Source organism: Trypanosoma brucei, chromosome 6 (assembly GCF_000210295.1).
Source record: "Trypanosoma brucei gambiense DAL972 chromosome 6, complete sequence".
Taxonomy (NCBI): domain Eukaryota; phylum Euglenozoa; class Kinetoplastea; order Trypanosomatida; family Trypanosomatidae; genus Trypanosoma; species Trypanosoma brucei.
Window position 1 is genome coordinate 495,830 of NC_026739.1, and position 15,588 is coordinate 511,417.

Below are 15,588 nucleotides of genomic sequence, written 5' to 3' on the forward strand. Positions count from 1 at the left end.
ATTTCTTTCTCGTCGCTTTTGTTGTCAATTTTCTTTATCGTGCTGCGGTGATCTGCAATGGAGGGGTATGCTGTCGCTGGGGATAGACGTTTGCATTTACATGGATAGTGTTTTCATAGCTGTTCTACCCCTGTTTCTGGAGACGCGGCATTGCTGTTGGTGTTACTTTATATGATTAGTTTTGGTTGTGTTCTGGGGGTGGATGTGCGATGGACGGGTGTGCTGTCTGTTACCGAAGGCCGATGCGTTTTGGTACGCCGTGACTGATGTTACTGTTATTTTTTTAAAGGTTGCGTTGAGTTTCTATCGCCTTGATGTGTGTTGTTAGTGTCTTTTATTTTTGTTGTGTCACTCTTATTTTGCTGATTACTGCTTTATAGTGTGGCAGTTGTCATTCTCGATATCCTTTCTCCTTGATCTACTTCATTACGTGTAATATTACCCTGGTGGGATAACTCTGCCCAAGGCCGATAGTTATAACGCTAACAAGAATCATCTACTTTCAGTCATCTAAAGGTTTGCAAATGTCATCCGCTCCTCTGAGGGTATACGTTCAGTGTAATCCATTACTTGACGTCTCGGCTCACGTGTCCGACGAATTTTTGGTCAAGTATGGTTTGGAGCGCGGCACGGCCATCTTGTTGTCTGAGCGCCAGAAAGGAATATTCGACGATATCGAGAAAATGCCCAATGTGCGGTATGTCCCTGGTGGATCTGGCTTGAACGTGGCGCGCGTTGCGCAGTGGATGCAGCAAGCGTATAAGGGGAAGTTTGTTACATATGTTGGCTGCATTGCAGATGATCGGTACGGCAAGGTTCTGAAGGAAGCTGCCGAGCATGAAGGAATTGTGATGGCTGTTGAGCATACGACGAAAGCAGGGAGTGGTGCGTGTGCAGTTTGTATCACCGGCAAGGAACGCACTCTTGTTGCTGATCTTGGTGCAGCAAATCACCTCTCCAGTGAGCATATGCGCTCCCCTGCTGTCGTGAGGGCGATGGATGAATCCAGAATTTTCTATTTCTCCGGTTTCACGTTGACAGTTGACGTTAATCACGTTCTTCAGGCGTGCAGAAAGGCTCGTGAGGTGGATGGACTTTTTATGATCAACTTATCGGCCCCTTTTATTATGCAATTCTTTTCCGCGCAACTTGGGGAGGTTCTGCCCTATACTGATATAATTGTGGCCAACCGACATGAGGCAAAGGAGTTTGCCAACATGATGAAGTGGGATACGGACTGTGTCGAGGAGATTGCAAGGCGAGCAGTATCTGAAGTTCCTTACACAGGCACAAAAGGTCGTGTTGTTGTGTTCACTCGTGATATTGAATCAACAGTGCTTGCAACTAGGGATGGTGTGGAGACGGTTCCTGTACCTCAGTTAGATCAGGACAAAGTAATTGACATGAATGGTGCTGGGGATGCATTTATGGGTGGATTTTTGAGTGCTTATGCCGTTGGTAAGGATTTGCGGCGCTGTTGCGAAACTGGCCACTACACAGCACAAGAGGTTATCCAGCGTGACGGTTGCTCGTTCCCCGAGAAGCCCAGTTTTTCTCCTTGAGTTTTTTTGTTTTCGTTGTCGGTTGTTAATGCCAAATACGGTGGTTGATATGATTTCGATGGTGTGGTTGATGATTTGTTTTTTTAAATTTAGTATAATTGTTTTTTTTTTGTTAAGGATGGTCGATAATGTTTGTTGATGTTCTTTATCTTTTTCGTTGTTTCAATTTTTTTTTAACACTCAGTTTTATATGCTGTATGGTGGTGTTTTTGTGTGTGTGTGTGTTTGTTTGTGGGAGGGGTGAAAGCAGGTAGATAAACTTGTCGTTAATACCCCTCTTGTTGTTGTGTTTATGTTATTTAATTTTTATTTGACTTAGTTCGCGTTGGTGTTGGTGTTTTTTGTTTTGTTGTTAATTCAGCTGTTTGATGCTTATGAGGTTCTAATTGAAAAGGTGATATTGATGTGTTTATCACTATGTTATAGGATCAAAAGCAAATTTAATAATTTGTCTTTTGTACCACATTGGTGAACCTTCGCATCTATAATTCTTTTAATTTCTCTTTATTGCTTCCGTTGTATATCATTCTGTGTCTTTTTTACTTGGTTTTGATGAGTCGGTCTTCTGTCATAATATTTATTCCTTGTCTCTTCATTCTTTGAATTTGTAAACGATAATGATGGTAATGGGGATTATTTTTCTTTATCGTTGTCATCCCTATCAGCGTCCGTGTAGCCTTCTGTTTGTGCATTTTAATAAACATAGTTAATTTTGTTGTTACTATGTGGAGTTGAGTTTCGCATTATGTTGTAGATATTAGGTTTTTATAAGATCTCTGGGTCGTTTTGGAGCTGCTAGGGGATTGAACCGCAGTATGTGTGATGAGTAGCGACCCACTTCCGTTGCAAGTTTTTTTTTTTGATGTGGGGGAATGGGAGGGAAGAGAGGTGCTTACCTTATTGCTTCTGATGCCGAGGTTTCACGTTATCGCTGACCAAGTGGTTGCCCTTTCCTAGGATGTGCGGATAATTTAAAGTTAATGTCGTGATATGAGATGCCAAAATGGTCAGGGCTTTCGGGGTGTGTTGCTAAATTTTTTTTGAGGTACTTGCATGTCTCGGGTTCCGATTCTCTTTTCTGGTTGTTGCAAAATCTATGTGATTACATCGGGTGGCCGCGGAGCTCTGTTTGCTTGTAGTTTCGATGGGCGGCTGTTTTGGATTGAGGGGAGGGGATATTTTGTGGAACCTTCCGGCATTTCGAAAAGTGTGTTGTTGTGGTGTGCTGTATATTAGGTTGATATTATCTGTGCAATGAAAGGTTGAGGCAAAGGGCTACAGGAACTGTTCCTAGAATGCAGTCGGAATGTGTGCGATTTCAGCTAATATATATATATATATATAAGTAAGGGAGGGTAAGGAGTTTGTTCTGTTGCTTTCACAATCCTCTGCGTTGTTGGTATTAGGGGGTTACAACATGTGTTGTTGTTTTTTCCCTTTCACTAATTACCCGACTTTTCACCGTTGTGCAGGGGCTATAGGGTGGACAGTTCCGCTGGTTAGTTTTGCTGTTATATATGTAATACTTTTTAACGTACCTATTTTTAAACTTTTCTCCCCCTGCTTTCCTCCCTCCGAAGCGCATAGTGTTTTTTTTTTAAATATCTCTTCTCGTGGTTGAAAATGCATGGAAATTTTGTATTTACCGGCAAAAGCCGGCCCAACCGGCTCACCCTCTCTAACGATCGTCAACCCTCAAAAAACGTAATTTTGAACAATGCTCGCGCCCAGCGTGAGCAGCGGCAGAAAGAAAAGAGGGAGTGTCAGGCGGCGACGTGCATCCAGAGAAACACACGAGGGTTATTGGCACGCATGGCTCTTGCTGAACTGGCGCGTGCTGCACTAAAGGAAATTAAAGAGACACAGGATGCAGCTGCTGATGGTGGTACCTCTTCCGAAGCGGATGAACCGTTAGAACGCCTTTGTTGGCTGTACGAGTTTGTTCGTCGTGGAATAGTTGGTCTGTTGGTTTGTAGCGTACAGTTACGCGAATGCTCACAAATTTTATTGAATCGGTTGAGTGCTGTTTTGCGTGGTGGTGCCTTGGAGGAGCAACTGTTAGGTTTCCCCCACGCAATTATGCTGTTAATGAAGTTGACACTGGAAGCATACTTAACACCTTCCTGTGATGAGGAAGCCGTAGTAGAACGAAGTAGGGAGCATTTGCAGCCACTAGCATCACTGTTTGCTGCTGCGAAGAAACTGGGTAACGGAGCCGACATACTTATCTGTGCACTTGATCTTGTCATTCGACACAATGCAACTCCCGATGAGGAAATTATTTCTGCACTGTATGGTTTGTATGCTACTCTGTCACCCGCTGCAGCTGCGAGTAGCGTGCAATCTACTGCTAGTCGTACGTTGCTAGCTTACGCCGTAGGCTCGACTTCCAATGTTTCTTATTATCTTTCCCCTACAACGTGTGCGCTGAGTGTTCTGTTAGGCACCGTGCGCAGGGATTGTTACCCACGGGTGAGTGAGGAAACGAATGCGATATTCTTGGAGGCCATTGTGGACGTTACCCTGAAAATTTTAGAATCAACGGCGAGCTCGCCGCCGTTGCAGATTCTTGGGAAATTGGTGAGAGTCCTACCGTACTTCCACCACGGTGCTGATGAAGATGCACAGAAGCAAGTTTTACGGCGGAAATGGCTCATTTGTCTTTCACGCGCGACTCTCCTATGCAGCTCCGAGGATGAACTTATTCGAGAGACGTTATCAGATTTTCACCATTCGCACACCACCGCGCATCAGGAACATGCGGCCCACAAACACCTGTCAACATACCTATTTAGTACGGGGTATGGCCTCCGTTTGCTTGAGGAGGGTCTGCGAACGAGTCTCTCGGCACATAGCACGGATTCTTTCTCCGACGTTAACCTTCTGTGTTGCGTGTTTATTTGGCCTCTCTACAAATTTGCTACTGCCTCTGCGCGCCAACGACTTGAGGCAACCACCATCATTTCAAAGTTTGTTTATTCTTCAGGCCTTTTGCGGTGTCTGTGGGATGTGTACCGAAATTGTCACAGCAGCACCTTCGAAAGCACAGCTGCAATGAGCGCAGCGGAGCTGTTGGAGTGCGTGGCCACTGGGAAGCTGCTTGACCTTCCTTCACCCGTTGCCCCACCCACAGAGCTGCTCAGCAAGTTGTCGTTGCCTCGTTCCACGCACGGCCTGTTTTACGATCCATACCCCGCTGTGTCGGTAACACTTTTTTGTCTGATGAGTTACTTTGTTGACGCAACAGGTTTCTTGGAAGGACTTGATCGCTGCGCGGTGTTTGATCGTGCTGACACTCTGAAGCTTATTTTTGCACTCAAGGGGATTTTGTATCAGTCGTTCTTCCACGGTGTGTTGCCGTACAGCAAATGTGAAGTGGTGGTGCAGGGGGCCCTCACATTGTTTTTAAAGCTGCACGTCGTAGGTGAGGCTCAATCGTTTGTTCCGCACCCGTCGGTTTGGATAATTTGCCACGATCACCTACTTCTAAAGACGTTTAAAAGTATTGAGTGTGGCACATGGTCCGCTATTGTGTCAAATGAAGATGATGAGGATTGTACGGAGGATGACAATGAAGAGCGGGAAGATGGACATTGGGCACCAAGTTTGCGTGAAGGGAACCATGAGTCGTACGTTTCCCTTCCATGGTGGAACGGGAGTCTTTCGTGGCCACAGGAGGAACGTTGCATTCATGTTTTGCAGCGTATCCCCTTTACCGTTCCATTCGGAGCACGTGTCACCTTGTTAACATCCTTTCTCTCTAGCCACGTGGAACGCAGCCGTCCCACCACGTGGGGACACTTTGTGGTGCGTCGCGGTTGCACTTTTGCCGACGCTTTTGACCGCTTTGCTGATAACCCCGGTAGTAGTGATATGTATTATGTCCGTTTCCGTGCGGCAAATGATTTGGTGGAAGAGGGTTACGGCGACGGCGTCTACCGCGAATTTCTACTGTCCCTCTGCAAGGAGGGTTTTGCGGCGGAGCATGGGCTCTTTTGCTTGACGGATGCTGGATACGTTTATCCAAATCCTTTCAGCTGGGAGGTGACTGGTGATCGGGATCATCTCAAGCGTATCAAGTTTCTTGGTGCTATGGTAGGCCGAGGATTGCGTGATGGTGTTTTGCAAGATATTCCATTTGCTCTACATTTCCGTAATGCTATTCTGGGGCGCAGCAACTCCATCAATAACCTAAGGAGCTTTGATAGTCAACTTTACCGCCACCTTGTTTCTCTTATGAGTTTGAGCGAGGAAGAAATTGAAAACCTTGAGCTCAACTTCACGTACACCGTGGAGGCCCTTGATCGGGTGCACGAAGTGGAGCTTCTACACGGTGGTCGCAACATTGCTGTCACTCGCCGCAACTGTTTGAATTATATTCACTTGATTGCAGACTTCAAACTTAATCGTGAAACAGCCAAGCAAACACGGGCATTTCGGAGTGGTCTGGAAAGTATCGTCCACCGAAGTTGGTTACGACTCTTTGATAGTAATGAGGTCATGAAGTTGTTCGGTGGTGATGTAGAGTGTAACATTGATGTGGAAGATTGGAAACAGCACACTCAATACCACGTTCCTGACGACGCCACTAGCAAACCCGTACAAGTGTTCTGGGAGGTAGTGCAGTCTCTGCCGTTGGAACAGCAGAGGAAGCTTCTAAAGTTTTCCACTTCAATGAACCGCCCTCCGCTGCTTGGTTTCAAATTTCTCAACCCACCTTTCAAAATTCATGTCCTGTGGAATGAGGCAGAAGAGCGATTGCCATCTGCATCAACGTGTTTCTGCACTCTAAAGCTTCCACCGTACCAGACGTTCGGGGTAGCGCAGCAAAAGATAACAGCTGCAATTGAAGAGACGGATGACTTCGGTCTCAGTTGAGCGGATTGTTTCCCTCTTCGTTATCGTACACCTGAAAATATTGTGAAAGGGATGTCGAAATGACTGTTCCACACACAGGGGAGATGAAGTGGTTTCTGGCAGAGTAGTTTGTGCCTGTGTGTATGTATGTTGAGATAGATCGCTGCGATAACGGATGTGATCCTATTCTCGCTTAATACTCCTCCTTCCTTGTGTTAAGGAAGAAATAAAACCAGGGAGTGAGGGAAGTTCCTTTCCCTCACCCCAAAGCGCTTTCCCCTGGTTTTTTTTCTTTCAGAAGTTGTGCTTTGGTGTGCCAACGTATCGCTTGTGGTGTGCGTGTATCTCGCGTGCTCGTATATGTGCGTTCATGCGCTAATGCATACCCATTTTTTTTTTTTCGACGAACCTCCATCGTCATTCGTCACTTTTGGCCTGCGCTGCAACCTTTTTTGAAAGAGAAAGTAATTAGTTGATGTATGTTTGATGGTGCTTATTACTTCAGTGTGCGCTCACAACCTTTTTTTTTGGGGGGGGGGTGAATGACGCCCTCTTGCCGTTGGGCACGTTTCACTTCCCCTTCAGATATTTCCTGGTCATTGCCCTTCCCTCTTCCCCAAATGTCTCTCCTTTTGTGTCTTTCTTATAAGTATTGCTGTTGTCTTCACTGCATCCCACTCTTTTCGTTGTTGCTTTTTGTTTTTCCATTTTATTTCACACGCAAGGAGAGGGGAAAGGGGGGGGGCCTTTCTTCTTGTGGTTTAGACCTAGACCTGTATTATTACTTCTCTCCCACTTCATATTCGTCGTGGTACATTATCGCTACTGCCGTTGTAATTTTCCTTGTGAATGCTTAGCATCACACGGTGCATTCGGGGCTCGTTTATACTCAATGCACGCGTTGTCCCGGATTGGTGGCAGCCGTTTCATCGTGAGGAGCGGCATCGTACCGCTGTGGCTCGTATAGCGCATCTCCGCTCACCCACAGCCGACGGCGCTGCGGTTACCCGTGAGTCTGAGAGGGAAGCAGTACCCATCACGCTGCAAGAAGCGAACGAACTCGTTGACACATATACACGAAACCATAATGCAGAGGATCTCAGTTTGGTCCTTCAACACATCCGGGAAACACTACAAGAGTCGCTTGATAGTTTTCACTACCAATCACTCTTCCGCGTGTTTAACTACACACGGGATAAGGACAACGTCGAGCAGTTGCTCCTTATGATGGTGCAGCGCGGTGAAGTCGATGCCGCCGTGTTTGCGCGTATCATTGACACATTTCACTGTCTGAGCCCCGTTAATGTCCTCAGTAGTATTCTTCGCGTGTTTGCGGCAGCACAAGATGCGTTAGGTAACGAGATATGTGGTGCGGATGGTTGTCCACTGCTCACATCTGTACTCCACCATGTGGCTAATAGCAGCGACTACCCACCCACTGCATCCCTACTTGTGGTGGTGTGGATGCGCGCGTTAGGCGTGCAGCTCTGTGACTGGGACTACGTGCACATTTTTGCCGTACTTCTTTCGCATGCAGATGCGTTTCCGCGGGTACGGAGTACAATAGCGGTGTTTAATGACTTCCCTCGCGGTGAGGTCAGCCCACAGGCACTATTTCAGCGCCTGGAGGACCGCGGGGAACTGTCGCCAGCTTCTGGGCCGTTGAGTCTTCTTGTGGAGGCCATGCGTTCCTCGCTTCAGTTAGCTGGGGTGCCCCTGGAGACGCCTGTGAAAACTTGTGTGGTAAACACAAGAACGGCGGGTCTCTCCGCGATGATTGAGTTCGTTGTGGATGATATGGCATCCGCGGCGGCTGAGGGGAAACTTATGGGCAATCTGCTTCATTGTTACCATGCACTTGCCTTGCTACAAAGCACGCTAAGAAATAATACAGCTGCTGTGGAAACTCTGCACCGTGTTGCTCGTGAGGTGAAACGTCGGGAGTCCACACTCGAAAAGGGGACCGATCATGCTTCACTGGCGGCAAGTAGTGAATGCGTTCATCATCATTATCTTATCGATATGGGAACACTGCTGCAACGTGTAAGTGCCCATACTTTGCAGGGAGTCCGTGTAGACTATGCCAAATCAGCGCAAAGTGCAAGTTCTGATGTTTCACAGAATGACATTGTGGCGGCGGAGAGTTATGCCATAGTGTTTGTGCGGAGCAACGATGAGGCGAGGGAAGCACTGCGTCAAGTAACTGAGAGTGTTGATCTCACACATCATCGAACACGGCTCCAAACAAAGCTCATGTTTCGCCGCTTTGTGGAACTTTGTGCGCGGCACCCCAAAAAAAATTGTAAGATGACCCCCACAGGTCTTGAAGAGCGACGGAAGTGGGGTCGGTATTTGGACGCACGTGACACTTCTCTGGCTCTCTTTGGTTCAGCCAAGCAGGCACGTGATTCGATGAAGCATCTCTTTTATAACGACAACAAGATGCCAGAGCTCCGTAGCCCGGCAATAATTGAGAGAGACATGAATGATACGGCAGCCTTATTCAAATGGAAGCGCGCACCCACTGTCGCGTCACTGCGCCAACGTACATCAGTTCCTCATGTCCAATGCTCATCGCATGCTGTGCCGCGTCACCTTTGGGATCCCAATGTCTATAACCCCTATCCGCACGTTATGCTTTCTATTAGCCCTATGGAAGAAGAGCGCATCACTGATGATATTTTCCAAGAACTGTGGCGTGCCCTAATGAACCCTTCTCTCGTTGGGACGGATCAGTGGTATTTGCGGGATGCAGAAATGTATTTGTTGCTGATGCGTTGTCTTATTCACCGCCTTGACTGGGAAGCCGCTGCCCACCTCACTATCAAAACTATGGAGAGTCTCACTTATACATACATGATGGACCATGAGGTAACGCTTATGTTCAAGGAGATTGGGGATCCTGCGGGTTGCTTGGCTTTCAAAGTTGCAACAAAGTTATTTGACGGGCGTATTCTTAAGGATGGACAGAGCAAACGCGAAAAATTCCACCAGGAACAGTTTGGTGAATTGTGAGGTTGTGTGATTTGCTCGCTCTGTGCTGTGCTGTGCTGTGCTGTGCTTTGGGTGGAAGTAATACAATGGTGAGCGATTTAAAGGAGTGCGCTTGGGCGCTATTGTTCGGTGTACTGAACTGTTTTGTTGAATTTCCTCGTTATCAGATACGACAAGGATTGGAGGATGGACGCTGAGGGAGCGAATCAAAAAAAAACAAAACAAAGATTCTCTCTTACGTGGAGAAGGACGCCTTGCGGTGTCTGATTCTTGCGGCTACTCATGCGTTTTAATGTGGGTAGAGCTACGAGCAACCCAAAGGTCTTCATTCTTCACCTTTTCCGCGTGTATTCGTGTTTTTTCTCTTTTGCACTTGTGTTGGACGAAACGCCGTGCAAAGTAAATAAGTGAAGTAGACGGCCGTACACGTATCTAAGCAAATAAATTGATCACACCCAAATACAGCCATGTCCTCTGTGTCAAGTGATCACATTGAGCTAATTCCTTCACTGAAAGGAGTGACGGTCTTTAGCGATCGTGCGCAACTTGCATTCGTTGCAAGCACCGCACTCGAATGCGGTACACATATAATCCACCTTCGGCCAGAAGGCAATTGGGAGGATATGATGACCAACACATTGCTGGTAAAAGTCCAAGACGGATCAAACCGCCACGTTGCGGTCCACGACGTTCGACTCAAACACACAGACCTAACGGAGGAAGTGCGAAAGGGGGTGAGAGTACTTAAGGATTCGATCGATGAGTTGCAGGGGAAGATTGACGCAGTCACCGACAAGAAAAAGGTTCAAAGCGCCGTTGAAGCAGCTGTTGAGAAGATTGAGAAAAAACTCATGATTATGGGCGAGCGGGATTGCCCATCGCGTGCTCATAAACAGTTAACAGATACGACGGCGATCACGTTATTTCTCTCTCAACCATCATCGTGGATGGAGCTCATTTGTTTTATAAGCGGCCGCAAAAGACACGTTAGGGAGTGTTTGCTGGAGTTGAAGGATGAAGAGACGAAGCTGCAGGCGAGCTTGTCAAAACTCCAGGAAGAACTAGGAGAGATGCAACGTGGAAAGCGAAGGCAGCGCCGCAACACAACTGTTGAGGTAACGTTAACGGTTCGTGAGCGACCCACCGAACTGAAACTTAACGTTAGTTTTGTTGTTACAGGAGCATCTTGGAAGCCATTATATGACATGCGTGTGAGCTCGAGTACTTCAACTATGGATCTTACGTACTACGCGCAGGTGCAGCAGCGTACGCCCATAGATTGGAATAAAGTACAACTGAAGGTGAGTACGGCGGCACCCCATTTCGGAACTCAGCCGCCCAAATTGGCAACGTGGAGGATTAGTCTCAAACCGCCTATTGCCAACTTGAAACCGCGTCTTCTAGCAATGAATTTGAGGGGGATGCCCATGCCGTGTGCTGCGAGGGCCGTGGACACGACTGATTGCAACGCCGCCCCCAGAGAGGCGAGGGTGAAGCAAGCCATCGTCTCTTCCTCGTCACCCTTCTCAGGTGCCATCAGTTCATTCCATGTTCTTGGTCTTACCACAGTAAGAAATAACAACCGATTGGTAAAGGTTGCCATTGCGAAGCAGACATTTCCAGTCGAGTTGGAGTATCACGCAGTGCCGAAGAGCGATAAAAGGGTGTTTCGAACTGCAAAGGCAAAAAACACAAGTCCATACATATTCCTTCCGGGGAAAAGTCACATTTTTGTTGATAGCACATTTATGTGTGGTTCGAGGTTGGATTTGGTACCGGCTGGGGCGGATTTCAGCGCTTCCCTTGGCGCCGACGAGAGAGTGGAGGTTGTGCGTAAGGAGGTCAAGCGTACTCGTTCCATAGTAACGAGAGTTGTGCGCTCCCCACTCGTGCGTATGGACCACGTATATGAATTTTCCGTGAAGGGAACAGTACAGAGGGAAACTACGCTGCTGGTGCGTGACCAATGTCCCCTGTCACCTGATGATGAGGTGAAGGTGTGTGTTGTGGAGCCTAGTTCCAAGGCATTAAAGGGGAGATTAACTGCCGACGGCATGAAATGTGCCATGGACCAGATGGGGATGATAGAATGGAAATTGAAACTTTCACCTGGGGCGAATAATCACGTATTTCGGTACGCGTTCCAGGTGGAGCACCCTGAGAGGTTGACTGTTCGAGGCGTGTGATCGGGAAATATATATATATATATATATCCATTTGTTGATCTGTCCCTGCCATCAGAAGGTCTTGACTTAGTGTTTCTTTTTTTTTTTTTACAACTATCACTACGATTATTGCCGATATTACTATCTTCATCTGTTTGGAAGCATACGAAAAATACTTTCTGTTATTGTGCGCGGAATATTTGTCACATCGTGAAAAATGTAAACTGAACAAAAAGGAAAAGGGGGTTAAGGAAGAGCTTTGTAAAGGTATTTCTACGACATATACCTTGTTATTGTTATCGTTGTTGCTTTAATATATTTTTTGAATCAGTGCTCTACCTGTGGACGTGTGCATGTACCAGTTCCTCCCCATTTTCATATATATGTGCTTTTACATATGCATAGGTATGTTCTCTATGTGTTAATATGACCGTGAGCGGCGAGTGTGGTCAGACTTTTTTTTTTTTTTGGACGGGGGAAATATGATCTCTAGAAGAGAAATTGTTTTATTTAACATATAAAAATGGTGTGTGTGCATGCAATATATAGCTAACAACTTTATCTCCATACTGCTTCCTTTATTTTTTTTCTCGTTCGTGTAGCGTCCGTTCTCTTTTTTGTTCTCATATATTGTTGCCTTCTGCCTTGGGCGCTGTCCCCTCCTTTTAGAAACTGCTTGGTACTTTACTCTGCGTGTTGATATATTGTCTTTTCTTCCCTCTCTTTTCGACAATGTTGTTCCTTTTCTTTTTTGTTTTCTTCCATGCACATGGGTACAAATACTATCCTGCCTATGCTGAGCCCTGGCTGCGGATTAAGGAGACGAAACCTCCTCCCCACTCCAGCAAGTTTCACAACTCACACTTGCATCACTTGCTTCTCTCCTAGCGGCCAACATTTCCAACTTTTAACCGGTAGTGCGCTTTGAATTGAGTCACACGACAAGCAAAATTTTTCCATAGAAGGTGGAACAGGAAGAGAAATATAAGGTTACAAAGAATAGTGACCATGGAAGAACTGCAGTGCGCTCTTCTCGGGTTTCACTCCGCGTCGTTACCCTTCGAGATATTGAAGGATTCTCCGTGTGATGCCGGAGTTACTGGCACTTTCTCGCAGCTCCACCCATCCGAGCGGTCGTTGGTCGGGGAGGTGTTGCCACTCGGGGAGATGTGCCAAACGTTACGGGCTCTTGCTACTGACTTTGCTGTTGGACGCACAGATGGGCTCTACATTTCAGCTATTGCATCCGCTGTCGTGCAAATACTGCGTAGTTACGAGGAATCCGTCCGAGCTGCTGTAACGCCGTCCTCGGTTGTGTCGCTCCGACCCACGTACTTTCTCGCTTTTTCACTTATCATGGAGATGGTTCAGCAGCAAAAGAATGCAGATCTTCTCCTTGTAACAATACAGTCGTTCCTTTCAAATCGGGAGATCCCCCAGAAGTTTAGGCTGTGGATGGGCGAGGCTGTGTGGATGTCTCTCCTTTATACCATTGGACACTATGTTGCTCATGGTGTTGTGCTCCATGGCCGCCGTGACTTCTTTATTTCTGTGAAGTCAAAGGGAGGAAAGGAGGACCACACACTGCATAGTGATCTCCTTCCTCATGGCATACCCATGGAACTTGGCTTACTGATACTCTCAGTGGGAAAAGAGCGGCGGGTTCTGCTCAGTGACGCTGAGAGTCACGGTAAGGAATATCTTGAGCAGCTTGCGTTGGGTGCGCAGGATGAGGCAGCGGATGCGGTGTTTAGGGCTATTTACCACCCATCGCTGTGTGTGAATGGTTTCCTCGTAGTGGATGAGCTGGAGACACGTGTTGAGGAAACGCATGCACTGTGGTCAAAGGCCTTGTGGCTTAAAGTTAGTAAACAGGCTGACCTGCGGAAACACATAGATGCGATGCGGGCGATGTTCTTGTGTCATCGCGGGGACTTTTGGCATACGTTTGTGGAGACCGCTTTTTCAACTTTTGTGGATGATACCATTTCACGATCGACGGTAACGGAGGCGGTGGTCAACCGGACTGCTGCGGATGCATTTGCATATGCACTGGAAATGTCAGGTTTAGGGGATGTGCGCGTGTTTGAGCGCTTCAGCACATTTGTGCGGCTCCCAATTGAGGCAGAGGAGGGTGAAGGAAGCGGGACTTTGCGCTCCATTGAGGATACGGCTCGAGCAATTCTGAGCTGCATGCGTGGCTTAGGGCTTCATTACGTTCCCCCGCGAGGTTTGCAACTTGTTGTGTCACCCAAGGCTATGGAGTACTATCAGCGTATCTTTTCATTTCATATTGTGAGGCGCTTTTCACTACACGCACTTCATTCTGTTAGGGGTCTCTTTTCTGAGGCACTGCTAACGAACAAGAACCCGTCGCCGGAGCTCCGCCGTGCCTTTGCAATAATGCAATTGTTGTTATTTCTCCAAACCACATTGGGTTACTATCTCCAGGTGGATGTGATAGTGCTAAGAAATGCTGAACTTGACAAGGCAATGGCAAAGTGTAAGAGCGTGCAAGATGCAAAGAGGTGTTTAGATCGCTACGTATGGCATATTACCGAAGGCTCTTTTATTGCTGAAGGGTCTAATGCACTTTTTTCAGCGTGCGAGGCTCTTTTCCAGTGTTCGTTTGCCCTCTATGTGCTTTGCAAGCGTTACAGGCTAGTTTCGTGGACTGTTGAAGGCTCACAGATTCCGATAGAAGTGTTGGCTGCACTTGCAGCTTTGGAGACTCGTGTGCATCAGGAAATTATTGCCGCGTTTACGGGGCACCTTTCGGGATCTGCGACACGTGGGAACGAGCGGGCTCTGTGGGCTCGCCTGGACTTTAACCGATTCCTCTCCGCGGGGTTGTATGGTGGACCTTCTACTGTATTTCAGCAACCCCAGCGGCCTGTGCCCAGTAGAAGTTTATCAAGTTCCTTAAAAAGTTTGCGGGGCCCCACGCAGAGCCGACTCCGCGCGGAGCGAACGACAAAAGGAACCAGTTCCCCCACACCGAAAGCAGGGCACCGGTAGGTAATATTCGGGTGGTTCTGGTGACTACGAAATTTGACATAGTTCCCCGATTATCCTTTCATATTTCTCGATCGCTTGTTTCTATACTTCACGAAATGCTATGTTTCCTTCGCTGTACTCAAGAAAAGTGAGGAGGCGAAGGCAAGTATGGTTTTGTGAACATAACCCTCTTGTAACTGCTTGTAAATGTGTTCTTTATCGCTTTACACGGCTCTTTTTTTTTTTTGTTGTTGTTATTGAATGCACCTTTTTCTTTATGCCATTTCCTTTTTTCCTCATCGTAGAAGTTTGTTAAAGCAGACATAAACGGGTACGGGCGGATTCGGGGATATGGATTAGGAAAGGAATGTCCATAGTCGTTCAGCAACTATCTTTCTAGCGGTATCATACTATTCATAATGTCTTCTTCCCGCAGGTGTTTCGCGGCACGTCGACGACAGCTTACTATATATATATATATATATATATATATTTCACTGTATTTGTGTCTGTACGCGCGTACAGAGTGTTTCTACAAACCGGTTGCTCAGGTGTGGCTCCCTCGTCCCACGCAACGCATTGTTGAAAAGGTGGACTAAAGCCTTCTGTGCCGTGCAGCAGATGGTGGAAGCTGCATTTCCGTTTAAATCGTTCCCGTTTTCCTTTTCTTCTACATTCCCATGCGCTTCCTCCTCTTCTTTCAATGTCGGGTCAGGCAGGGAAGACATTCAGCTGCTTGTACGGTGTTTTTGAGTGGTTGATATTTCACAAATGTGTGTGACTTTTTGTAAGAAATAGTGTGTGTGTGTGTGTATGTGGAAATAACACATTATTTCATGTCTGCGTGCGCAAGCATCCTGATCCGAGTACTCGTTGGTTTGCTTTGCTGAATATTTGCTCCCACTTCTGCTAGTATCGTTTTTTTTTTTTGCGCCATCTCCTCATTAATTAATTAATTATGATTTGCTATGCTCCGTAATCATCTAACTGTTTAGGTGTAGTTTCAACCGTGT

The 15,588-nt window shown here is 46.9% G+C and overlaps 5 protein-coding genes across 5 annotated transcripts; all 5 read left to right on the top strand.

Annotated features, from left to right (window-relative positions):
* Positions 1 to 524: 524 nt before the first annotated feature.
* Positions 525 to 1,562, top strand: TbgDal_VI2120 (adenosine kinase, putative; the record flags this gene model as incomplete). Its single annotated transcript, XM_011775717.1, has 1 exon — positions 525 to 1,562. One exon carries the CDS (start codon positions 525 to 527, stop codon positions 1,560 to 1,562), a length of 1,038 nt encoding a protein of 345 aa, XP_011774019.1.
* Positions 1,563 to 3,185: 1,623 nt separating this feature from the next.
* On the top strand, positions 3,186 to 6,440 carry TbgDal_VI2130 (ubiquitin-protein ligase, putative; the record flags this gene model as incomplete). Its single annotated transcript, XM_011775718.1, has 1 exon — positions 3,186 to 6,440. The coding sequence occupies one exon, from the start codon at positions 3,186 to 3,188 to the stop codon at positions 6,438 to 6,440; it is 3,255 nt and encodes a 1,084-aa protein (XP_011774020.1).
* A 1,203-nt stretch (positions 6,441 to 7,643) lies between these two features.
* Positions 7,644 to 9,434, top strand: TbgDal_VI2140 (hypothetical protein, conserved; the record flags this gene model as incomplete). Its single annotated transcript, XM_011775719.1, has 1 exon — positions 7,644 to 9,434. One exon carries the CDS (start codon positions 7,644 to 7,646, stop codon positions 9,432 to 9,434), a length of 1,791 nt encoding a protein of 596 aa, XP_011774021.1.
* A 446-nt stretch (positions 9,435 to 9,880) lies between these two features.
* On the top strand, positions 9,881 to 11,599 carry TbgDal_VI2150 (hypothetical protein, conserved; the record flags this gene model as incomplete). Its single annotated transcript, XM_011775720.1, has 1 exon — positions 9,881 to 11,599. One exon carries the CDS (start codon positions 9,881 to 9,883, stop codon positions 11,597 to 11,599), a length of 1,719 nt encoding a protein of 572 aa, XP_011774022.1.
* Positions 11,600 to 12,586: 987 nt separating this feature from the next.
* TbgDal_VI2160 (hypothetical protein, conserved) lies at positions 12,587 to 14,596 on the top strand (the record flags this gene model as incomplete). The annotated part of the gene is made up of 1 exon (XM_011775721.1): positions 12,587 to 14,596. The coding sequence occupies one exon, from the start codon at positions 12,587 to 12,589 to the stop codon at positions 14,594 to 14,596; it is 2,010 nt and encodes a 669-aa protein (XP_011774023.1).
* Between the last annotated feature and the right edge of the window lie 992 nt (positions 14,597 to 15,588).